The 26,986-nt window shown below is 37.7% G+C and overlaps 1 protein-coding gene across 1 annotated transcript in view; it reads left to right on the top strand.

Moving 5' to 3' along the window:
• LOC121316173 (solute carrier family 35 member F1-like) overlaps positions 1-26,986 on the top strand; it is a 104,045-nt gene that overhangs the window by 41,687 nt on the left and 35,372 nt on the right. The window contains exons 2-3 of the mRNA XM_041251039.1: positions 484-659; positions 23,039-23,166. Of these exons, the coding sequence (XP_041106973.1) occupies positions 484-659; positions 23,039-23,166 (304 nt within the window). The remainder of the gene's footprint in view (positions 1-483; positions 660-23,038; positions 23,167-26,986) is intronic.

Here is a 26,986-nt window from a genome sequence, read left to right as displayed (position 1 = left end):
GGCTGTACATCTTATTTGTATACTGCTGAAGCTGTTTAAAATCAAAAAGACATCAGACAAGATATCAGACAGGAATGGGGTGCCCTGTCAATGGTATAGCCATTGGTATAGCCATCAAAACAAAACAAAAATCAAACACCCCCTTTTTTATTTATTTTTCCTTTTTGTCTATTCAGGTAAGGAAGAGCCAATAGCTGCCAAAACATTTACAGTTTAATTAAGTGGTAGGCTGATTCATGATTTCTAATTGTCTTTTGTTTTTTGTTTTTTTTTATTTACTGCAACAATAAGGAGGAAAGAGGTTAGAAATCTAATCCCAGAGCTATAGCCTCAGACCTCCATTGACGATATTCCTTGCTGTGTGAAATGTCAAGGCAGGAACCTTTTAACAATGCTGTTGATTTTTTTTTCATCACCTAAATGATTTGTTGCATGCCATTGGCCGTTCTCTAATGGCAGTTTTATTGCTTGTCTCTTTCACAGGGAGCTGTTGCTATCTCTGGCTCTGGGCCAGGTTCTGTCACTGCTGATTTGTGGCATAAGCCTGACAAGCAAGTACTTGGCAGATGATTTCCAAGCCAACACTCCTGTCTTTCAAAGTTTTCTTAACTACATCCTTCTGTTCCTGGTCTACACTACCACATTAGCTGTGAGACAAGGTAAGGACATGTTCACAAACAACTCAGTGGAGGGACAGGGTGACACAACAGCACTGGGTTACATCTTAAAGCTTCTGTGTAAAATGTCTTCAAGACCTTTGCTAACTCCCTGAAGAAAACATGATTCAGACATCTGTAGCATTTATAGATGGTAGTTAATTGATGAGATACTAAGTATGTACAGCAAATAACAGAAGTAAGAAACTGGCAGCACGTCTGAAAGACAATGGTTAGAAATAGCGATCTGATTCCTGTTGGTATGAATAGTATATTTTTGATAACAGGGCTAGCTGGGATCATTAATGCTTCAGCTGTATGTGGGGGAGATGGCACAGGACTGTAGCAGTAGAACTAATTCAATTTTTCCAACAAACTGATTCCAGAACCAATGTTGGCTGACATTCAGTTGATCCATGCAATGTCTTGTTCAGTATGCTGTGTTGAAACCATTATGCATTGTTTATAATTGGCATGTGGGACCTGAATTTGACAAGCCTGTAGCTCAAAGTCATACACAGTAAAACTTGGATCCTGTTCCTAATCTTTTTTGATTAATCTGGAATCTGAATGTGGCAAAGAAAAAGCTACTTATTTGCACTGTACAGAACCGCACAGGTCCTCATCCTCGCACTTGGTTTGCTTGTCTGTCGATTCGAACTGAACTATTTATAGTTTAAAAACTGCTAATTGAAACTATCCACGAGGTGGGAATGTTCCCTTTTCTTTATGCATGGTTAATTCAGAATTACCTTTTTACTTCACTATACGTGCATTGTAGAGAAGGAGTTATTTTATTTAGGATTTTAGTCAGATGTGTGTTATGTGTCCCTCCCGTTTATAACGCTCTTCAGTTATAACGCTCATATTGTGTGTCCCCCAAGACCCGTGTTATAGCGAGGGAGCACAGTGTATATATTGCTTAAAATAACAAAGTATTTTCTACGGACATGAATAAAGAGTTAAAATATTAAGTGGTAAATACCATGTGCTAAACTGAAACTTATCTCCCCCCCCCAAAAAAAAACCCTAACCCTAACTCCTTTAAAAGTTTTCCCCTTCAACCCTCAAGTACTATCCATAATTTAGTGGTCTGAGGAAAGTTAAGTAGTGTAACTCTCTCCATGCACTGTAGTATTAAATCAGAAGCACTTTCAGAATGACTTTACTGCCCGACCCAGTGACGTCTTCTAGTAAGGGTCCCGTAGTGCAGCGATTTGAATTAAGTTGATGTTATAGCACTATGCCGTGCAATAAATCTGTGTTATGAACCATTGCTATTGCATATGCTTGGGTATTTCCCTTAGACAACCAAATATCGATGCTCTGTGGGAATTTTGCTACTGCACTTTGCCTGTACCCTGACAGTAGATTTTATCAACAGCCAGAAGCAATCTGTGAGCAAAAGGTACCAATTGCTTTGGCAGTTTTCAGAAATAGAAAACTGGCTGTTTCTGTGGCAGCTGCCTGAAACACTTCACTTTCACATGCTGGAACATTTTACTGAAAATATAAAATGTAAAGACAGTATTTATTTCCCAAAACAATAAAAAGTAAAGCAAAAGAATAAAAAAGTAAAGCTTTAATAAAAACATATAGGACAGAGAGGAGACGACACAGTCTTGACTAGGGGAAGATTGAGCTGCCTGTGCTTTTGCAGACAAAGAACTGACTGACCTTTTCAAAGTATAGCTTTTTACGAAATAGTGTTTGTTGTCTATGTTAATGTAGAATTCCCTGCTTTACAGGATAACCCTGGTTGCCTCACACCTATAAATTTAAGACATTTTTAAAGTCTTTAGCCTGCTAATGGTTTATAAAAGAGAAAGAAAACAAACACAAGGACCCTGAAATCCAGGGAGACTGTTCATAGCAGCCCATCGTGAAGAAAAGTTATTTGCAGTTTCAAACTACGTCAGACTTCAAAGACCTGGCTCTGATGCTCCTGGGGTGGAGAAACTCCTCATCGCACAACAGCGACCCCTACTGGCCAGGCACCTAGCACCTTCAGAGTGGATAAGAAGCAGGGCTGGTCTCTGTTCTCCGGGATCGGTAGCCCGCCCACCTCTGCTCTGGATTGCTCGGCATAAAAGCGATTCTGGCTTCAGGCTTGTGAGATTGTAGGACGATCACAAGCCCTCAGAACATCTGTGCTGTGTGGCGACCTGCTGTGGTGAGGAGGAAAAATAAATAAAAATAATAGTTGGTCACTCTAAAATAAAAAAAAATTAAAATAAAAAAATAATAACAATAATAATAATAATAATAATAAAGAATCTATAGCTTTTCAAACCTTCTGCCAACCACACCAGAACCTTATGTAATGTGCAAAAGGGTTACGCACAGGATCCTAAACGTAAAGGTCTTCAAATAGTCCCATGTATAAATTAATAAATTAGTGTAATTAGTTTCCATGGTGCTGCCCACCATGGAAGAATAATAATCATTCTTTAAATAAAAAACTAATTATAATCCAAAACTAATTCCGTCAATTCTTGAGTACATTCAGCAGTAGGTAAATTGGTTTCGAGGTTTTTTCTTAAATGGCCAATCGCTTCTGTGCCCCCTTGTTTTGGTATATTAGTGAATAAGCTGACCTCATCGAGCGTTGCTAATAAGAAATCAGCTTCAATGTCACCTATAGTCTTCAACATATTGATCATATCTAACATGTCACGTGTGTACGATGGGAGAGGGTGACAGGGTCTTGCTCTTGTCACGTGTGTGAGTAGCCGCTGATTAAGCACACAGAGAGACACAATGGAGGTGGAGTTGAAACGCTAGCCCAGGTGCGCAGGATTTATTCGCAACAAACAGAAAGTAAATAAAGTTGGTCATGTGACATTACCAACGATGGTAACACACAGAGGATTAATACAGCAAGCTGTACAAAGGATGCAAAATAAAACGGTACAAAAAACTACAAATAAAAGGTGCCATTAAAACAGCTAGCGCTACTTCCCTAAACAGGAGATCCCACTGGAATCCAATTCTCTCTACACTGGAGGCTGTTGTTGCCTGAAACTAAGCTCTGTTCCTACCCTGCCCCGGTATACACACGACCGCCGGCGGCTGCAGTTTCTTCTTGCGTGAATGATGGAACCCTGACCTTGGTTAACCCATGCAGTAGTCAGCAGTCTCCAGCGGGATTCCAGACCTCTGTAGCGCTGAGTCTCATGGCCTTGCAGCAGCCCCGAGCCATCTCCCGCGGATGTTTTTGAACTGACGGACACTCGCTCAAGACCCGTCCACCTGCTGATTGAGGACCAGCACAGTCAATCAACCAAACCTAGCAGGCAGCAAGTCTCAATCGAGCGCCCGTCTGTAAACAATAGTTCAGTTACACAAATCAACTTCAAATAGACACGTAAACCCATTCCCACATACAAATCACACCAACACTAATTACCCATTGAGCAGGGCAATAGCGGGGTTTCTCCAAATTCTTATGAATTTTAGGAAGGGTATATAGAACACTGGTTTTGTAGGAAAGTTCACTTTCATAAATTCATATTTTTTTTGTTAATTCACCAATATCCAAAAATAGTTTGTTTGTCATGTATTGCCCTAGTAAACTGCACTGTAGGGTCAGTCGAAAGTTTTGTATAAAATATGTCATCATTTAATTGTCTAATCACTTCAAATTCATAACCTATTACATTCTGTATCGCTGGCAGCCCTTATGACAGTTTAAAAGAGATAAGCGGGATCTGGCAGCGGGAGAATTGAGAGAGAGAGAGAGAGAGAGAGAGAGAGAGAGAGAGAGAGAGAGAGAGAGAGAGTTGAGAGGTTGAGTTTGCAAATGAGAGGAGAGGAATGAGAGCCACTGTTCACTAAAAGCGAAAAAAAAATAATAAGCACAGCTGTTTCCTACTGTTTGAACCACAACTGTTGTCTGTCTCATTATGTCCTGGAAACCGTGCAGCTTAGCACTACAATATGTAAATAAATCCTGTTTGTCTGCAAGGCATATCAACTTCAACCTCCGTTTCGATCTCCTGCCTGTCACTCGGCAGCGAATGCACGCATCCACGTGGCAGAAGGCTACCCTGTCACAAGCATTGTACCCTGTATCTTTCTAAACAAGTGCTTAAGGGGAACTCTGTAATAAAAGCTGAATCTCAAAATAATAATAATATAGTACAGTAATTGTTAGAGCTGTGTATAATGGTATTTAAAACAGGATTCATTTATCCGCCTTTTTACATATCCGCCCTTACTCTGGTCCCATTGCAGTCGGATACGTGACAGTTTGCAGTATTTTATTCCATTTTGTTACATCTTTTTATTACATTCATATATTTTAATACATATTTTAGTGTAATGAGTGTCTTAATAAAGATTTTAAACTGCATACACGCTTGTTGGTTTTGATTTTTGTACTGGTGATTAGGGGACATTTTGAATGCCAGTTTATAGTGTGGGAGTTTATACTGTCCGAAAAAAATATTCTAGAAATTTGTAGAAAATTAATTAAAAATAAAAACGGAAATAGCTTGGTTGGATAAGTGTCCACCCCCCTTGTAATAGCAATCCTAAATTAGCTCAGGTGTAACCAATCGCCTTCAAAATCACACACCAAGTTAAGTGGCCTCCACCTGTGTTAAATTGTAGTGATTCACATGATTTCAGGATAAATTCAGAAGTTCCTGTAGGTTCCCTCTGCTGGGTAGTGCATTTCAAGGCAAAGACTCAACCATGAGCACCAAGGCACTTTCAAAAGAACTCCGGGACAAAGTTGTTGAAAGGAACAGATCAGGGGATGGGTATAAAACAATATCAAAGGCCTTAATATCCCTTGAAGCACGGTCAAGACAATTATTAAGAAGTGGAAGGTGTATGGCACCACCAAGACCCTGCCTAGATCAGGCCGTCCCTCCAGACTGGATGACCGAGCAAGAAGGAGAAATGATCAGAGAGGCTGCTAAGAGGTCAATGGCAACTTTGCAAGAGCTACAGGCTTTTATGGCCAAGACTGGTCAAAGTTTGCATGTGACAACAATATCCCAAGCACTCCACAAATCTGGCCTATATGGTAGGGTGGCAAGAAGGAAGCCATTACTCAAGAAAGCCCACCTTGAATCCTGTTTGAAGTATGCAAAAAATACACTTGGGAGATTCTGTAGCCATGTGGTAAAAAGTTTTGTGGTCTGATGAAACTAAAATGGAACTTTTTGGCCTAAATGGAAAGCGTTATGTTTGGCGGAAACCCAACACAGCGCATCACCCAAAGAACACCATCCCTACTGTGAAGCATGGTGGTGGCAGCATCATGTTATGGGGATGTTTCTCATTGGCAGGGACTGGGGCACTTGTCAGGATAGAAGGGAAAATTAATGAAGCAAAGTACAGAGAAGTCCTTGAGGAAAGCCTGCAGCTCTCTGCAAGAAAGCTTAAACTGGAAAGGAAGTTCACCTTTAGAGCATAAGAAGAACATAAGAAAGTTTACAAAAGAGAGGAGGCCATTTGGCCCATCTTGCTCGTTTGGTTGTTAGTAGCTTATTGATCCCAGAATCTCATCAAGCAACTTCTTGAAGGACCCCAGGGTGTCAGCTTCAACAACGTTACTGGGGAGTTGATTCCAGACCCTCACAATTCTCTGTAAAAAAGTGCCTCCTATTTTCTGTTCTGAATGCCCCTTTGTCTAATCTCCATTTGTGACCCCTGGTCCTTGTTTCTTTTTTCAGGCTGAAAAAGTCCCTTGGGTCGACACTGTCAATACCTTTTAGAATTTTGAATGCTTGAATTAGGTCGCCACGTAGTCTTCTTTGTTCAAGACTGAACAGATTCAATTCTTTTAGCTTGTCTGCATATGACATGCCTTTTAAGCCCGGAATAATTCTGGTCGCTCTTCTTTGCACTCTTTCTAGAGCAGCAATATCTTTTTTATAGCGAGGTGACTAGAACTGCACACAATATTCAAGATGAGGTCTTACTAGTGCATTGTACAGTTTTAACATTACTTCCCTTGATTTAAATTCAACACTTTTCACAATGTATCTGAGCACCTTTTAGCCTTTTTTATAGCTTCCCCACATTGTCTAGATGAAGACAAAAACTCAAAAACTCCTAGGTCTTTTTCATAGATTCCTTCTCCAATTTCAGTATCTCCCATATGATATTTATAATGTACATTTTTATTTCCTGCGTGCAGTACCTTACACTTTTCTCTATTAAATGTCATTTGCCATGTGTCTGCCCAGTTCTGAATCTTGTCTAGATCATTTTGAATGACCTTTGCTGCTGCAACAGTGTTTGCCACTCCTCCTACTTTTGTGTCGTCTGCAAATTTAACAAGTTTGCTTACTATACCAGAATCTAAATCATTAATGTAGATTAGGAATAGCAGAGGACCTAATACTGATCCCTGTGGTACACCACTGGTTACCACACTCCATTCGGAGGTTTTTCCTCTAATCAGTACTTTTTTGTTTTCTACATGTTAACCACTCCCTAATCCATGTACATGTGTTTCCTTGAATCCCAACTGCGTTCAGTTTGAGAATTAATCTTTTGTGCGGGACTTTGTCAAAAGCTTTTTGGAAATCTAAATAAACCATGTCATATGCTTTGCAATTATCCATTATCGATGTTGCATCCTCAAAAAAATCAAGCAAGTTAGTTAGACACGATCTCCCTTTCCTAAAACCATGTTGACTGTCTCCCAGGACCCTGTTACCATAAAGGTAATTTTCCATTTTGGATCTTATTATAGTTTCCATAAGTTTGCATATAATAGAAGTCAGGCTTACTGGTCTGTAGTTACCTGGTTCAGTTTTGTTTCCCTTTTTGTGGATCGGTATTACGTTTGCAATTTTCCAGTCTGTCGGTACCACCCCTGTGTCAAGAGACTGCTGCATGATCTTGGTTAGCGGTTTGTAAATTACTTCTTTCATTTCTTTGAGTACTACTGGGAGGATCTCATCCGGCCCAGGGGATTTGTTTATTTTAAGCGCTCCTAGTCCCTTTAACACTTCTGCCTCAGTTATGCTAAAGTTATTTAAAACTGGATAGGAACTGGATGACATGTGGGGCATGTTGTCGGTATCTTCCTTTGTAAAAACTTGTGAAAAGTAATCATTTAATATATTTGCTATTTTTTTTTCTTCATCTACGATTTTGCCATTTGTATCTTTTAAACATTTAACCTCCTCTTTGAATGTTCGCTTGCTGTTGTAATATTGGAAAAACATTTTGGAATTGGTTTTAGCTCCCTTAGCAATGTTCATTTCTATTTCTCTCTTGGCCTTTCTAACTTCCTTTTTGACTTGTGTTTGCAGTTCTGTGTACTCTTTCTGCATACTTTCTTTTTGGTCCTTTTTTAATGCTCTGTAAAGTGCCTTTTTTTTCTGAATATTTTTTTAAATTGATCTATTAAACCATTTTGGCAATTTAGTTTTACATTTAGATTTGTCTACTTTAGGGATGTAATTGTTTTGTGCCTCTAGTACTACATTTTTGAAGAACAACCATCCTTCTTCTGTGGGTGTTTTCTCTATTTTACTCCAGTCTACTTCTGTTAGTCTCTGTTTCATACCTTCATAGTTTGCTTTTCTAAAATTGTAAACCTTAGCTTTAGTCATTACTTTTGGGGTTTTAAAGAACACTTCAAATGAGACCATGTTGTGGTCTGAGTTTGCCAGTGGTTCTCTGACCTCTGTTTTAGTTATTCTGTCTTCGTTATTTGAAAAGACTAAATCAAGGCATGCCTCCCCTCTAGTCGGTGCCTTGACAAATTGTGTTAGGAAGCAGTCATTTGTCATTTCCACCATTTCTATTTCATCCTTCGCGCTACCCACCGGGTTTTCCCATTTTATTTGGAGGAAGTTGAAATCCCCCATTAGTATGGCTTCTCCTTTGCTACACGCATTTCTAATGTCATTGTATAACAGATTATTGTGCTCACTGTCTGAATCTGGCGGTCTATAGCATGCTCCTATTATTATGCCCTTTTAAATTTTTGTCCGTTATTCTGACCCATATTGATTCGGCTTTATTTTCTTTGTCCAGGTTTAACACCTGGGCTTCAAGACTGTTTCTTATGTATAGCGCTACCCCTCCTCCTCTTCTGTCCTGCCTGTCTTTCCTATACAGTGTATACCCACAAATATTATATTCGTCCCCATCACTCTCAGACAACCAAGTTTCAGTAACACCTATCACATCATAGTTACTTGTTAGTGCAGTAGCTTCAAGTTCTAGAATTTTGTTTCTGATACTTCTAGCATTTAGATAAATACATTTAATGGTTGTCTTACCTGAGTTGTTGTTCTTGTTTTGATGTGGTCTCCCTTCTGTTTTTTTGTTGATTTCTCCCCCCTTCCTTTCTAGTTTAAATGCTTCTGAACCTGCTGGAGGATCTTTTCTCCAAGTAGACTGGTTCCCTTGTTATTTAAGTGCAGTCCATCCCGTCTATACAGATAGTCCTCGTTGTAGAATGTGGTCCAATGATCAAGATAGGTGAAGCCTTCCTGTGTGCACCACGTCTTCAGCCATGCATTTTGATTAATTATTTCCAGCTGTCCATATGGTCCTTTGCAAGGTGCCGGTAGTATACCAGAAAATACCACAGTTTTGGTTTTCTCTTTTAATTTCCTTCCTAGCTCTCTGAATTTGTTTTGCAGGGATTTTGGTCTGTCTCTTCCAATGTTGTTTGTACCAATGTGGACGACTACTACCGGGTCGTCTCCTGTTCGTTCTAGGAGCCTGTCCACGTTCTCAGTGATGTGCTTGACCGAGGCTCCCGGAAGGCAGCACACTGTTGTAGTAAGGGGGTCCAAACTGCGAATTGAACTTGCTGTGTTTCTCAATATGGAGTCCCCAACAATCATGACCTCCCTTCTTTTTGCTGTCTGGTCACCACTGTCAATAGGGTCCTGGATGTTGTTCCTTTCATTCTCTTGTTGTTGGTTCTGCTCATCAAAATTCTGAAGTGACTCAAATTTGTTGGTTGTTTTGATTTCTGGTGGTTGTGTTTGACGAAGTTTCTTTTTTTCCCTGCTTCTGCCTACCTGAACCCAGCTGTTCTGACCTTCTATCTCCCTGGTCTACCTCCCTTTCAGTCGGTTAGGGGTGATGCGGACTTCCATGAATTGTGGTTGTGCCAGTTCCTCAAGATCCTGTTGCTGTCTCACTTCTTCCAGCTCTACCATACTTACTAGTTTATGCAAATCCTGGATCGCGCGGCACTTTACGCACACTTGGTTTAGCTCTGCTGGGTTTTCTCGGATTTCCCACATCAAGCAGGTGGCACAGATTACTGGCTTGAAGACCATGTTGAGGGTTTTTTTTTTTTTTAAGTTTAGTTTCTTCTGCAGCTGTCAGCCTGCTTTCAAACTGCTTCTAAACTGCTCTGTACTTTTCCACGCCTGTACTTCTCCCACTCGCTGTCGCTTCCACTCGCTGTCGCTGGGAAGACTGCCTCGTTTAACTGCGTTGTTCTGCTGTGCTGTTGGCTCCTCCCCGCGCCCGTGTCTCAGAACGGTGCTGAATTTGAATCAGCTTGTTTGTTATCAGAAAAACACACGCGGCTGTTTGACTTTGAGCTGCTGCTGCCTGTGTTTCCCCAATGTCCTGTGTTTTCTGATTAAAGCAATTAAAGATGCAATTTCTCCTTACTGCTTCTAAACTGCTCTGTACTTTTCCATGCCTGTACTTCTCCCACTTGCTGTCGCTTCCACTCGCTGTCGCTGGGAAGACTGCCTTGTTTAACTGCGTTGTTCTGCTTTCAGCATGACAGCGACCTAAAGCTATACTGGAGTGGCTAAGGAACAACCTGTCTAAGTCCAATCGAAAATTTGTGGCATGTCTTGAAGGTTGCTGTCCATCAACACTCCCCAAGGGACTTGACAGAGCTTGAACAGTTTTGTAAAGAAGAATGGTCAAATGGTGCCAAATTTAGGTGTGCAAAATTGGTAGAGACCTATCCCAACACACTCACAGCTCTAATTGCTACAAAAGGTGCTTCCACCAAATATTAACTCAGGGGGGTGGAGACTTATCCAATTATGATCTTTCAGTTTTGTATTATTAATACATCATATTTTTTCTCAATAAAAACTTTTTTCCCCTTAACAGCGTGGAGTATGGTGTGCAGATAAGTGGAAAAAACCCTCATTTAAATGCATGAAACTCTGAGGCACTGACACAACAAAATGTATAATCCAATATATAATACAATTTATAGTATGCCCCTGGAGGCTCTTTCCAGTGCTGGGGATCCTATAAAGATTCTTCCTTTTTATTTTTGTGATAAGCAGATCTTTGTAATCTCAATTATTTTTAGATTGAGGTTGCTAATTGTATTCATGTTTTTTGCCTGTTAGCACGTTCAGCCCTAACAGTCCTAACATCTCTGCTATGTCAGCTCTAATTTTATAGAACTGAATTACTTACAGTATATCATGAAAAATGAACTTCTTATTTCTTGTGGGCGTTTGTGTAGGTTTAGGGTTAGGGGGTACGTGACCCTGATTACACAAAAGTCCAGTTAGACTATCAGGCTAAATGATATGCATTGACTCCTATGGGATATGCTGTATTTTAATATGTTATTTATTTATTTTTAAATGTATTAATTCCTATCGACAATAAATGTTGTTTTTGAAATTGAAATTTCACACTGACTCAAACCATGCAACCAGTCTCCTCATTTTTCGATATGTATAGTTGATATGCCTGTGAAATTGACTCTTGGTTACAGCATAACACAACCTTTGCCTTGTAGTAATATGGGGACCATAAGTACTGATGCTGTGCTCAAGTATAGAATAATGGCATGGCAGGAGTCCCATGTGAAAGGGGTTTGGAAAGCTGTGCTTTGTCAGGTGTGAATTAATCCGGTCTTGTCTGCAATGTTCACCGAATGAAAGGTGGACTAGACTGTAGGGCTAGATCCAAGAAAATCAACAGGGAAAATGACAGTCACACCTTAACTTAGCAGGCCACAAAAGCCATTAGCCTGCAGTTTGTAAAAAACGATTCAGAAAGCAGGGTTCCAAGCCTTGGAAATAGAGGGCAACATTGATTAAATGATTGGGCTCGATAATGTGGAAGTACCAGGGAAGAGAGAAAATAATGAGAATATAACAGCACGATATTTCCAGTGTAAAGGCAAGCATGTTTTCTGTGAAACTGGAGCAGAGGTGATTTTACTGCATCATCTTTACATTATGTATTTTTAAAAAAAAAATTAAATTTCCCTTTTGTTGGCCATTCCACGGTATTTTTTCCCCACATTACCAATGCGATAAAGTAAACTGATATCTTGATGATTCTTGTAGTGTCTTGAATGCACTATTGGGGTGTGACCCAGTCGCCCCAGTGCTGAATTGTGTTTATTTTACCTGTAGATGACTCAGCCTAGTACTGCTTTAGCAGGCCTTGTTATTAGAAAATTAATGCCACACAGTTGCCTTCAAACTGAAACCTTTTAAATATTTTACATAAAGTTAAAAGTATTAAAAAAAAAAAAAAAAAAAGACCAGTAGGTGTCACTGAAGAGCAACGAGGTTTTCTTTCCCCAGACAAAAGGTCAATGCAGAGCTTGCTCTGGGCAACCAGCCAAAACTGAAAGGCTAGCATGACTTTCCCTGCACTTCACAAAGGTAATGCTTTTACAAGGTAAGTCACTTGGGAACATACAGCATTTTAGTTTATTGATTTTTTGATCAATAATCTCAAATTGCTCTCTTGGTAGATGTCGAATTACTCATTCAATGAAGACATGTGATGCATATCAAACATGAAACAATTTTTGTATTCCAAAGCGCAGAATTGTATCTAGATTATTACCAAGATATGTGGTAATCCTCCTTCATTGTTCTGAATTGCAGTTTGGGTTATAAGCACATACATCCTGAAAGATCAGGCTGTACTTCTTGGCCCTTGGAACTATGTAATTAAAATTGAAATACCTCTATATGGCACAGATAGCACTAACCTGTAGTAACATAATATAATTGCTAACCCGCTGTCATAGCTATAGAGGTGACATTGACATGGATTGACTGCCTTCAGAAGCATGTCATTATTTTGTTTGGTAGAGAGGCAGGGTGGTGGACTGATTAGCTGTCAGGTCTTCAGGGATTACTGGACAAGGCCAAATCATTAATATTTAATGAGATAGAGTAAACCGCACGAGGCTTGGTCTGTTTTGAAATTGGAAGTGACCACTATTTCTCCCTGAAGATCAAATACCAGTAATCGGCACAGGCTTTGCACACTGAGTGGGCATCTTTCCATTTGAGAGTTTGAACGCCCACATAGATTTCAAGGTGTATACTGTATGCAAAAGCCAAAACAGAATTTATATTCCAATACTGTGTGATAAAGAATGTCTTAGATCTCCTGCTGTAACTCCCAGAAGAAGATTCCTGAAAGGGAATACAAAATAAAAGTAGAATATTTTAAAACACAGATGGCATGTCTTTTCAAAGGCTTTATGATTTCCAATTCCAGTGTAAAGTAGCAGAGCAGGTAGCAGACAGTTATTCTATAGAAAAGCATTCTGTAATCTATGGTATACCACTAGTGTAAAAATAGTATTAAAATGTAACTGTAAATAACATATTTTAATCAAAAAGTAAACCAAAGTGTTACTTCCTATGCTTATATGGTTATCTGTTAAATAAAAACAAAAATCTGATCAGTTAACCAGGGATAAATAATGTAAGTTAGAACAAATTGCGTCTCTAACTAATTTTAACCAGCTATAGCAAAATTTTAAACGCGGAAAGTTGATAATTCAGTATTAACAAAATATAATTTGATATTCCTGAAACATTTCTAGACTGTTAAATATTTTAATTTCACATTTAACAACAATCTTATAGTTTTAGGAATATCAAGCTATATTTTTTTTTTTTTTTTTGCTGCATGATGTTCCTTTTTAAAGTTTTATTGAGACATCTACGTTTCTTAATTAAACTTTTGGAAAAGTGTGGATTGTGAAGTAAGATCACTTTTGTTTTTTTCTCTCGTAACTTAATTCAAACTGACACAAAAACCGAGTTCAGTTAAATTGCTTTTCCCGGATTTAAAATCTTTGACATGTTGCAGAAATGTTACCCTGTTTTGCAAATAATAGTTTCCTGTTAATTTAATTAAATCTATTTAACTTCACTCACTGTTTCGCGTTTTTGGTTTGAATTAAAAACAAGCTGCTTTTTTATATTGTCAATGAAACAGAATCATAATCTCAATCAAGTTATGGGATAAAAAAACTAAAGTTCACAATCATCACTTTTCCAAGAGGTTCATTGAACGGAGTCATCTGAAAAAAAGGGACATCATGTGATCAAAAACAAAACAAAAGCAAGAGCCCTAACTGTTACAGATTAATTGCAGTTCAGATGAAAAAGGGGCCGATATACAGTAGTTTGTCATGGATAGTTATTTGCAAACTGATGAGTTGTTTGTACATTTTGGCATAATCTAATACTTGTCTTTAATACAAAATAATTTAACACCCAAGCATTTTTTTTGTATTTTTTGTTTTACTATATTAAAACAAGTTAAGGACCGTTGAGCTTTATCATAGTAATTAGCAAATACTCTAAAAACCCAACTGGGTAACCTTTGCTACTTGCCTTGGCCATGTTTGTGTTAAGCAGCAGCTGAAGTAAATTGAGGTCAACTGAAAGGGGAGACATAATGGTTATTGCTGGTGGATGTTCTGTGCAATACACTTGGGTCTTCCATGTATATAAACATAATTATTACAATTAGTCAGCTGCAAGGACCAGGCATACAAATGTATTCATGGCTGATTTCAACAGGGGGCCTCGACACCTTTAAGTCATGCAGGCTAGGATTCAGTTTCTGCTTGGAGATAACCTGAACTTCCTTAGCATAATGTCATTGAAGTCTGTGTGTTTTTGAGACATATTAACCTACTGACTGCAATTATTATTTAAGGAAAGCAGTGGCAAGGTAATAACTTGTACTTTGCTGAATGTGTCCTCAGTTCAGTATGGCATAGTAATTTTTGAAAGCTGTTAGAATCTTGAGGCGATTATATGTCAATGAGGTCACAAAATGTGGATTTTATTTTTTCATTCTGTGTTGGTGAGGTCTCCTTCAAGTTACTAAGGGTTTAAAAGGCACACGTGTATTGCTGAACCTCAAGAACCTTCCGGTTGCACATGTTTGTCGGAGACAAAACCAGTACATTTTTAAGTCATCTAATAGCTTTTTGAAAATGGTTTTCAAGAGGACTGTTTTGTTTCGAAATGATGGACACAGGGTTGGAACATACTTTAAAGAGAAAGAGAACCCGATTTTATTGGAAGCAGATTAAATTAAGGCTGAGGCATATTGTTTGACAACTATCGATAGTCAAGCCTGTGCATCATTTCTGTGTAAAGGGTTTAAGCAAAGGAAAGCTTTTATTTTTTATTAAATTCAGCTCCTTTGCAAGTATGTGATTATTTGACTTACCAGCCCTGCTGCTGCCTTCCCCGTGCACACTACTATATATATATATATATATATATATATATATATATATATATATATATATATATATATATATATATATATATATAATTCAACTGAATATGAATAAACTGATGTAATTACACAGTAATCCACAGCTCCACATGTATTACTGCGGTTTTTTTTGTTTGAATCAATGCATCGGCTTTTTTGGAGAACAATATATCAGTAGTGAAAAATTAGGCATCGCCTCAGCCTTAGATTAAATGTGTGATCCGTCCACCTTGTGCATCATCCATTTTTGTGCAAAGGCAAGGGGAGGCAAAAAAAAACAACAAAAAAACAACAACTTTACAATATAACTGGAGTAATCAAATCCAAATCTGAACAGTTAATTTAAAGTAACATGTGATAATCCATTAGTCTTGTTTCATTGCAAGCATAGTGTATAATTAGAATACTTTATCATAGCCTTGCTGTAACTGAATGACAGCATGCAAATTACAAAAAATAATGACTGTAATAAAAGTGCTGGACTTTAAAGTACATGATGCAAAAACACATAATAATTCCAGTGAATCCTTATGTTACCTGTGGTAAAAACTGTTGTTTGATTAGACCGACCTTTTGGAGTTGCAGCATTAAGCTGATTTTACAGGTTGGGTAGTAACAATAAAAAAAAAACACCTTTTTGTCAGAGGAGATTTGCTTCAATGCACCAATGAACACATTAAACCCAGCCAAAATCTTAACTGAAATGTCTTGTTGTCCCAGAAAAAAGCACAGAAATAAACTTTCTTAATGCTAGGTAACTCCAGTGCAACTGCGCTTGCCATGTCCTGAGCACACCATGGACATTTTCTGTGCATATAAAAACTCACAGCGTTCAGAAATCTGAAATCAATCACAAAACTTTCACATGTACTGTACAGTTGCATACACTGCCAGGTCCATAGCTTCTCTTCGAAACAACGGCACCAAAGCAATGTTCTTTTGTCTGAATACCGGCACACATTATTCATCACAGGGACTTAATTTAAGCCTTATTATTAGAGGGGCATTGCAAACTTAACTAAGTGCAAATTGCAGTTTTCTTTTAAACCTTTGTTAACAGCCCTATAAATATCCTTGTGTTGTTAGCAACCCCAGTGCTTAGGCAGACTTTGCATGCTTGTCATACCATCTCATTAACATATCATTCACATACTCTGTTGCAACAAAGATTGATGCAATATTTACAGTACCAGGCAAAGCAGAAGCAGTTCAAAGGCAGTTTGCTCCACCTTAAAGGGCACATAAGGACCTTTTTATTTTATGTTCCCATGTGTTGCTAAACTGTTTATGTACGGTGTACATTGTTTAAATAATTACTTTTTATTTATTTATTTTTTTTACATTTTGACCACTTTTTAAAACTTTTAAAAATTGCATTCCCTGCCTCAGGTGGCTTTCCATGTACCCACATGGACCTCTCAGAACTACATTTCCCATCATGCTCCTGCTCACTAGTAAATCCATCTCAGTTATGTATGTGAGCAGCAGGATGATGGGAAATGTAGTTCTAAGAGGTCCATGCAGGTACATGGGAAGCCATCTTGAGGCAGGGAATGCAATCTAAAAGTTTAAAAACTTTGTCAAAATGTAAAAAAAGTAATTAAATTAAAACAATACACACACCTTACATAAACAGTTGTAGCAACACTTGGGAACATGTAACACAATAAAATAAAAAAGGTCCTTATGTATCCTTTAATGCCAAGAATGAAAATCAAGCCCACTGTGTTGAGTGTGTTCTCTCGCTGAAAAGGCAGGTATTGATGTATTGCAGTAGCTTATGTCTTTACAATACAGCCTATTGAACTTACTTGACTAGTATTGAGAGTTCTGTAGTATTTCTATTTTACCATGGATCTTTCTAATCGTGTGCATTCAATATTTTATCACAAACCCTCTTCATTGTATTTAATAATGCTTAAAAATCTATAAAAACTCTTATTATTTAGTTGTATTGATTCATGAAGGTCTTTATGAAGAAATATAATGTGCAATGTGAGAAAGTGAGAAACAAAGTTTAAATGGTTCTTAAACGTTTTAGCTCTGTTAATATTAGTTTGATATTAATAAAACCGTTAATTTATTAGCCAACAACAAAATCAAATGTTTTCAAAAATTGGTGTAATTCAGCCTCCTTTATATGTAAATTCATGAAAATTAATCTAATCTAAATTAGACTAATCTAGGGGAAACTGACTAAATATGTGACATGTGTGAATAATTCAGGAGGCCGTCAAAGGATTATTATTATTATTTACTTTGTGTATGTTGCTTAGCAAAAGTTACCAGTAAACTGTAGGTATCTGGAGAGATACTACTTCTCACTTGGCTGTCTTGTTTGTCTGTTGTTATAACAGGGATTGAAATAACAACCTCTGGGTTCAGACCTACCAACTGTAATTACCCAAACACAGGATTCAACACGAGAGACAGATGACCGGCTGGGTTATTCTGTCAAAACAACAAAAAAAAACAACAAAATAGATCAAGTGGTGGTGTATTTTTTGTGGTAATTTCACTGCCTACTGTAATTCATGGCACCCTCAGAAGGTTATGAGAATGGAGCTTGGATGACATAAAAGTTAAGGAAAGAAAAAAAAAAACATTGGGTCTAATTGCAAACAAGTTACTGTGGTACAATGAGTTAATCCAAAATAATATTCTATGTATTTTTCTATGACCATATTACAGTATTACAGATGCAGTGAATTCTTGATTTGCCTTTAACAATACCTAATTGTGCTAATTTTAATAACTATTTTAAAGTGCTTTTACTTGCTAATTTCAAGTTTTGAACCACTGAATAAGCTTGTTTTCTATCTTAGTTTTTGTTTTTGAATCATACATTTTTTACCAATTTATATCTGTAATTTGTTAAAATTATTAATGGTGGTTAACCAGGACAAATATTCCAGCATTAATCAATACTGTTCTCTTTAATGAGTTATTACTTAATACCTTTCTAATAAACTGTCAGTTTATCGCAGTTTGTACCTATTATCTGATCGTTATTATTGATACTGAGTGAGTGGGTGTCATTCATATCTCAAGACTATGCAGACTTTTCACATAGATAATTTGCAGTCTGGTAAAATGGCTCAGAAACGAGAAATTGTCTGCCAAACACTTTGGGGGAAATGTTAACTAGAACATTTTAAAGAATCATGAAAGCATACTTGCACAAACAAAGTGTTACCTCTGGTATGACCTTTTCCACTTAGAACCCTGTCATTTTAGAAATGGTACACAAAACTCATATTTTCTTGCAAGCTTCAGAGCAGACCACATGCATTTTAGTGCATTTTCAAAGATAATAAACCAGATAAAAACACAGCCACTGGAACTGGTGGAATAGTCCTTTTACCAGACCTCCCCAGGAGCTATATTCAGATCAAGATCACAGACCTCTGTCGTCACCTGGGTTGTAACCCTTTGCGGTCCATTTATTCAGCACCTGTCAGGCTCGTCAGATCCAATTTATTTTACACACGCTGTTTATAAGTTATTTTATTCACAGTAAAACAACTTTAAAAGGCACTGCATATCAACAGGACACTCAGTACTGCATCTCCAGCCCTGTCCCACCCCTTGTTCGCTGTATTTATCACATATCTCTTCATAGTAGTGCATACTGATAAATTATCTCCTGATCACTCATTTTATTACCAAACTCCTTGATAATGCTATCCAAGTCATTATTTTGTTTCTGAAACATCTCAAAAAGCTTGGCAAATGTCTGTGTTATTCTTTGAGTGCTGGATGTGTGGCAGTTTGTTTATGTCTGTGGTGAAGGGACTATGTGCATTGCTCAGATCCACCTCTGTCTTTTTTTTTTGTCTTCTCTTGGGTTCTATCGCCCTCACTCAGCCATCGTAAGCTTTTCTCGGCTTTTTCCGGAGAAAAGGCGACTAGGGACCTGTGCTTGACATCTTTTTGATGATGTCGATCAGGGTCTGACATCAAACCGGAAAGGAAAAGTTATAATGTTGGACCTTGTCCGACATAGGACCGGAAAGGATTAAGAAGACCTGCACCATTCATCCCCAGAGTGATGGTCGGGTGGAGAGATTCAACTGCACCCTCTCCACTCATTGCCACTGCTGTTCATCAGCTAGACTGGGACACTCAGCTGCTGCTGATTCTCCTGGCATTCGGTGCAAGAGTCCACAGGCTGCACCCCAGAGCTCCTAATGTTTGGCCAAGAGCTCATGTTTGGCTGTCCCCCAGGTGCTGCAGCATACAACCCCGGACTCAAGTATGCCAAGTGCTTTTGGAGCGGCTTGGCAAGGTGGTGTACCGGGTGCAGATGCCACCACTAGTGCTGCACTGCAACCGCTTTGTACCCTACAGGGGGAATCTCAATCAGGACCAGCCAACTGATGAGACCACTGAGCGGGACGCAGACCTGTCTGCTCTCACAGCTGCTGCACCAGAGTGACAGAGACCACTGCCTGCACCGCGAGACAGCTCCACCAGCTCATTGCCACAGAGACCAGGACCAGGGGGACCTCCCACCCGACTGCTTGCCATCTGTTGTAGCAATGTATGAAGAATGGAAACAAGGCATCGCGGAGGGGGGGTTAAAAACAGGGAAACTTGGTGTTTTGCCCCAAGTGGCTTTTAACTGAAGAGTGCATCAGATTTGCATATAATGTGCATTATGATTTCACATCCTATTTTTGTACAAGTATGTTTCACAAATGTAATTTTAAACCTGTATCGTGTTCAAATATCTATTTTATTTGCATTCAGTGCACCAACTGAAGGAATACTGTTGTAATGTTTCTAAAAATCTTAAGATGCAATTTCCCTACACAGGTTTGCCTAATAATAGTCTTTATTTTTCTGTAGCGCCTTTCATAGTGGACCACCATCACAAACCACTTTACAAGATACGAGACTAGGGTGTGTGAACTATGCACAAACATCTCACCTGAAAGACGGAGCACAAGGAGGTTAAGTGATTTGCTCGGGGGGTCACACAATGAGTCAGTGGCTGAGCTGGGATTTGAACCAGGTACCTCCTGGTTATAAGCCAGTTTCTTTAATCACTGGACCACACAGCCTCCTTAAATAATAATAATAATAACAAACCTGAGTTGAAAATATGAGCTCTACCAGGTGCACTTCTTTCCAAAACATTATTCCTGAACAATAACCTAGTTCGAAGATGTCACTTACAAGCCCTTACTGGTGCATGTTATGAGATGCTTCCTGATTTAACATTGTTTTTTTCTTTTCATATGAATTAAAGGGCACTCCTTTATTATTCTATTTTATTTTACTGTCAGCAGGACCTAGTTCCCTGGTGTTAGAATCATATTTACACCCCTTTATGTGAAATAGATTCTCACGGTACTGTTCCAGTTGAATAATTAAACAACGCATTCAAAACGTGGATCTAGTCAGGGGTAGCGTAGCAGTGGCAGCACAGATGGCTGCTATAAAGAAACAATGAAGGATGGTCTATTTGCATGTACTGCACATGTAACATCCCCCCAGGACGGGACAAAGCATCGGTGACCTGGTATTATAACTGGATTATTGTTTTTAAAGTAAATTGAAAAGGGCATGCCAAAAAAGCATTTAAAATATTTCTTCCTGGTAACATTGTATTTGTGCTGCTGTGATCATCAGTGTGAGAAGTCTAGGAGCTGAACTATGGGTCCTCCTTGTGGCAGGGCAGGGTCCCTATGCATGTACATTTTTTAGATAGTGGTTGTGTGTCATTCTTGTAAATATGTGTCTTAAAATGTTGAAGGGTTTTAAATTTGATCCCTGCATGTTTTTTTGGGTTTCCCGTAAACAGCCAAACAAGCCCGCCACATGAGACTGTGGCTGGACTGGATTCTAATTGATTGACTGTCAATATAAAAGAGGAGCCCACTGCTTGGTTTGAGAGTTGGTTTAAGGGAGTGAGAGTAAGCAGTGCTCTTTCACTGAGATAGCTCAAGCTTGGGTGCTTCTTAGTAATATATTTTATTTAATTATTTTTTTATTTATTTATTGTTTGTAATTTAAAAAAAATAAGTCAGTGAAAATGGTGCTTTTGAACTCCAATCTCCATTTTCTGCATTGACTGCAAAGCTACCCTTGCACATACCTATGTGGAATTCCTAGTACAAACTTAACTTTGGCTGATCTGCAAACTTGGGCTGAGGCAGCGAAACACTAGTGTCAATGATAAGGGTGGGTGAAAATGTGAACATCTTAGCCCAATCGGATCTTTTTTCATGCTTTTTTTAGTGAGGCTAGATGTAAGAAGAGAAGGTAATTGCTTAAATACCTTTAGAATGAATTAAGATTTCATTGGGAAGCTTGGTAACAGCAGTAGTTTGGTATCTGTTTAGATGAAATGGTGGAACTAATATCAGACTCTGAAGTGTAAAGGATCCAGTTGAATGACATGTCCAAAATATATTTTTGATGTGACCTTTGGCTTATTGGAAAATCAGATTTAATTTGTTAAATTCTTTGTTCTGTTCTGTTGCATTAAATCTGAATTTCAGATTTTTTGCAACACTGATTTTGCCCTTAAGTGTTTGTATTTATGCATATTTTTAGTAGTAGTAATCTGGTTTTATTAAATCAGGCTTAAATGTAGCCTGCTCTATAAAAGCTATTTACTTAAAACCTGTCACTCCCAACTGCAGCAGTGAATGGGTTAAGGTCTTGGTTGTGTGGAGTCCCATTTTGTAACCTGCTGTGCAAATGATTGGCAATTTAGCTCACAAACTTTAAACTTTTGGCCTATGTTTTTTTGTCAACAAAACTGTCTAAAGAAAACTTCACTTTGGTTGTGTGTCCCTCGTGTCTCCCTACACCCTATCACCCTGTTTTCTCCTCCTCTACTGGCCGACTGGTCATACTTTTCCTCCATTCTCTGTCCTCACGTGCCCGCTCTACCTCTTTCCTAGCCCCTTGGTGGTGGAACCAGCTACCGGTCAACTTCAGGACTGCTCTGACCCTCACTGCCTTCCGCCACCTATTCAAGACCTCACTTGAGATATTTAGAATCAACCCCTCTTACTATACACTGGACTAGCCTGACCTAAGCACCATGTTACTAATGCAGTATGAATGTACTATTGCACTACTAATATGTCGTTGTAGGTATAGGATGTTGTAATCCTTACTTGTTGCATCATATTCATATTGTATTTTAGCAGTATTATTTGCACTTACTGTAAACTATACTGTAGTTAAATATTAATCTTGCATCGCAGCACTGTACTGCCCTGTAACACCTGTAAATCACCTTGGATAAAGGCATCTGACAAATAAATAAATAATAATAATATTGTGTCTATAAACAGCTGAACTGTTTTTTGAAAAATGGTAGCTTGGTTAATGTTAAGTTTGAAATACCAGGTGCAAGAGCAGCTGCTGTTAGGAGAGCTGGAGGGACAACAATCTATAATCTTTACAAAAAAAAAACAATTCAATTCACACACTGCAGGGTATATTTGAATAATTACACAGTGCTGTCTGTCACGAATTTACATGTTTTTTTATTAAGGCACAGTATATCTTGAAACTGCAAGTTCTCATCCAAGCAAGAGTAATATATATATATTCGAGCCATATATATATATATATATATATATATATATATATATATAATATATATATATATATATATATATATATATATATTTATATATATTATATAACCCATTGAACGTTCTTGTTTTCAAACAGCTTTGTTCTTTCTATTTATATTCCAGTTGCAAAACCTAATAAAGCCCAGTTGTTTTACTGTATATCTTGTTATCTTACTAAATAGTTTTAAGGTGTTTTGGATATTGATAGTACTGTAGTGGTTTAGAAACTTAAATTGTTGATTTTCTGGTTGAGATGTAACTGATTATGTTTTTCCTTGTGTCTCCCAGGAGAAGAAAACTTATTGGCAATATTGAAAAGAAGATGGTGGAAGTACATGATCCTAAGCTTGATAGATATCGAAGCCAATTACCTGGTAATCAAAGCTTACCAGTACACAACACTGACAAGTGTGCAGGTAGGTCTCCTTTCCTTCACCACTATGAGGTCCTGGTTTTGAATACTTGACTTGCTGTGTGAGTCTTGGGAAAGCCATCCATAACGTCAGTCCTAATAAAACTAAACAAACTTAACTGTGGTAGAAAAATGTTTTGACAAGGTGTAAGACTTTTTGGATCACCATGCTAAATGCCATCTCCATTTAGTCAGCTCAAGTGCATCCATGTAATTTATGTGTCGGCTACAAGACTGAAGTAAAGTCTTAAAACGGCCATAAAATCTTATTCTGGTTGCCCTTTTAATGAAATACTGTGGGATAAAGGAGACACCCTTTCATCATACAGTACATCCAATAGTGAGGAGAAAATCCATAGGAGCAGTTTTTCATTCATGGAATGAGAAGGAATCATTCTTCAGCTCTAATCTTACCTTGATCTCGCTCTTTGCAGCCACACTCTTTACTGTAGGGAAAGGAAATCAATTCGGTAGACTCTCTGGATTTATAGATTGGAAATGGCAGACAGCGGACAATTGCACAGAGATTTCCCCTGGGTCTTAGTCTACTTCTGCTTCAAACCCTGACATTGATAACAGGTTACTGTATCCAGGCAGGGCTGGAGAACAGTAAAAATATAGATGTACCAAGGGATGGATCATTATTATGCCTTTTATGGTTTTGATTTTGAAAATTTTACAATATGTCTTAAACTCTTGCCAAGTATGAAATTTAATATATGACACTCAAATTATCGTTTACCATCATCATAATATGCTAACAGTCATCAAGAAGGGCAATTTCAAAACCATCTTTTAGCTGGAAAAGGAAATTGGAACAAATTAGCAGCAACTAAAAGATTTAATCATGAAGAGAAACAGGCAGGTGATTGTTCTAGAAGGTGCTAGAGAGTGAAAAGCAAGCCAAATGGTAAGAAAGGAAAGTGCCTTCCTTGTGTCGCCATGATTGCAGGATTTTGAGAGAATGGATAGAAGCAAAGACGATAAACCAGAGTCTGATCCCAGAGAAGTGTGAAATTAACTTCTGCTTTAAACCAGAAGGGATGGAGTTGTTTACAGTGCCAAATCACATGAAGCGTGGAACCGATGTGGACAAAATATCTGGAGAAGTCACAGGCTGTTTAGAAGAAAAACGATAGCCATCCTCTATGGTTTCATTCTCCAGAGAAAATGGAGAATGAAACCAATTTATTTACAGAGATAATTCCACAGGGTCATGCTTTTCTGCTTGTATTTGATACCCTTTCTTTAATGTACAGGAAAGCACATTGCCAGTATTTAAAAGCCTATTCAAAATGCTCTGACAGAGGCGAGACACAATAGGTGCCTAGGATTTTTAATCTGCTATTTTGACATATCTTCTGTGTTGCAAAACAAATTCTCACTAAATAGTTATGAGGACAAAAGGAGACAGGTTATTGAAGGGATTTATTAAAAAAAGTTATCATGGAGAAACCTGATTTTCCAGCAATAAATATATTGCAACCCTTGCAGTGAAAGCAGTTCTGAAATGTGTTACAGAAATGTAAGTCTGTTGCTGTACCCCCTGGGAAACTTCTTGTGATTGATACGTGGGTGAATGTCAGAGTTCATGGTAGTCAGCTGTAACTTGAAAGATGTGATGGCTGTGTGTAAATGAATAATGGAGCTGAGATCATGAGCCCATTCTGCATAAAGAGTTTGGAATATTTCAATCAACCAATTGCAGTTAATCCTCTTGTAAAAGCTCATAAACTATAATGTTCATAATTTGACTAGAAATAAAATGTTTTAGCATTAGTGACACAGGCACATCACTCAAACTCCTGTAAGCATGTTTATTAATTCTTAAGTCTTTTGATCATGGCTTTGTTTTTTGTTTTTTATTAATAACATTTTCAGGGCTTTCGCTTTTTATGTACTGTATGAAATTATTGTTTTCGGTTACTTTCAGGTTTTTTTTTTTTTTTTTTGTCACAATATGTATAGTAACTTGACAGTACTTGCACACTTCAATTGCACTTTCTTTCCTTTGATTTGTTCCACAACGTAATCCTTATGGTATATTCTTCTGGGGTTTTTGTGTGCTTATGCATTTTTTACATTTTGACAAAATTTGCAATTCTGTTTTAAATTCCACGAGCATGTAAATACTGCCTATAGTACTGTAATATAGCTTTAAATAGCGAGCAAGAATGTCTTGTTTTAAATCTCGCAAGTGCGTTACAATCCTCCAATAGAAATGTAGCAATTTGCTGCCACTCAGTAGTTGGGGTGGGTTTAAGTATTCAGAACAAATCAATGCGAGATGCAAGTCAGGAAGGAGGGACATTGCCTAACTGTTTTTTCCACAGGGAATGGGGTCAAGTCAATGTGAACTGAGTAACCATTTCCAGTGTTTTTCTGGTGTTTATTAGATATACACCTATTTCATTTTTTCTTTTTTTGTATCGGGGGGTGTTACCGTTTTTTATCGGTAAAAAGCGGAAATCAGAACACCTAATCATAATATAATTACAGGGAGGGCGTTCATAAACAGTGCACCACATGAGAAGACATTGTAAAGAAATATAAAGTTAAAATGTAGCAGACTGATTTTTCTGTAGAAAATGAAGAAATACCAAAAAAGAAATACCATCTGTATATCTCCAGTGCTTAATTTATTAGCTGGTGCAGTAAATCATGAAACCAAACCATTGAGTAGATTTAGAAGGATAGCATCATTGATTTCTCTTTTTTAAGACTACTTCTGAGAGAGTTCCTTATTTATTGTTTGCACTGTACGCTGCCCAGAATATTTTATTTTACTATTCTTCTGAACTTCTAATTCATTTTCCATTTTTATTTATTTAATTGTATTTATTTTTGTGTACCGGTATTTAAATTAATTCTGGTAGCTTACTGTTGTGTTTTTTTTTTTTTTTTTTTTTTTTTTTTCTTTTTTAAAAGGCAGTTTCTGAAAAGGATATAAATGTGTTGATTGCACAAGTCATGAAATAATTAACTGCATCCACTAAGCTGTAAATATCTGTCAAGAAGCCGTGTAGTACTGCCCTGTTGTATTGCACTAAAAGATAATTTGTTGTTTACATAAATAAATCTACTGAATGTAAAGGTATGGGAATAAATAAAATATGACCAAGAGTTTTCTAAGTAAAAACTGAAATGAAGGGCTGAATACACTATATTAACATTATTACTAGCTACACTGCAGAAATAAAAGACCACTGTGTTTAAAGTATTAAGCAATAAGGCAGCAGCGTATGGAAAATAACATAGAGGAAATTACTTTAGAGCCGACAAAGGCAAAACAAATTAATATATTAAGGGTAAAGCAGAAAAATAGATCCATCAGCAAGGCAATCTCACAATCATTCAAAACATTATATTAGGGAAATTGAAGATGCTGTTCCTCCCAATCTTACAGAGCAGTACTTTATTAAATTAGAGAAGTGTGTTGTCATGCTGACTGGATACACAATCCACAGCCTGTCATTATTTGGTTACGAGAATTCTTAAAGTGCCCTCGAAAATTGGTACAAATGTTCAGGGCCTTTTTATTTTAAACGTGACCTATAGTGGCAGTCGAATAATATTGCAGTGTGAAGGGATTACGAGGGGAAGATGACAGCCTCCATTTGAATTCTTGGGAGGTCACTTTCTTTCATCATATAAAATAGAAACAAAATCACACATTTCATTCAACTGGGTCTGTTTTTTTATCACTAAATACTAGACTGGATTTAAAGAGGCATTCCATGTAAAATTACATAGCTGTAATTAGATTAAAAAAAAAAAAATAATAAATTATATATAATAAAGCTATTTATTACATTTTTATTTAG

The sequence above is a fragment of the Polyodon spathula genome, chromosome 5, assembly GCF_017654505.1.
Source record: "Polyodon spathula isolate WHYD16114869_AA chromosome 5, ASM1765450v1, whole genome shotgun sequence".
NCBI classification, from domain to species: Eukaryota; Metazoa; Chordata; class Actinopteri; order Acipenseriformes; family Polyodontidae; genus Polyodon; species Polyodon spathula.
The sequence above is the reverse complement of the archived record's forward strand: the minus strand, read 5'-3'. Positions and strand labels throughout refer to the sequence as shown.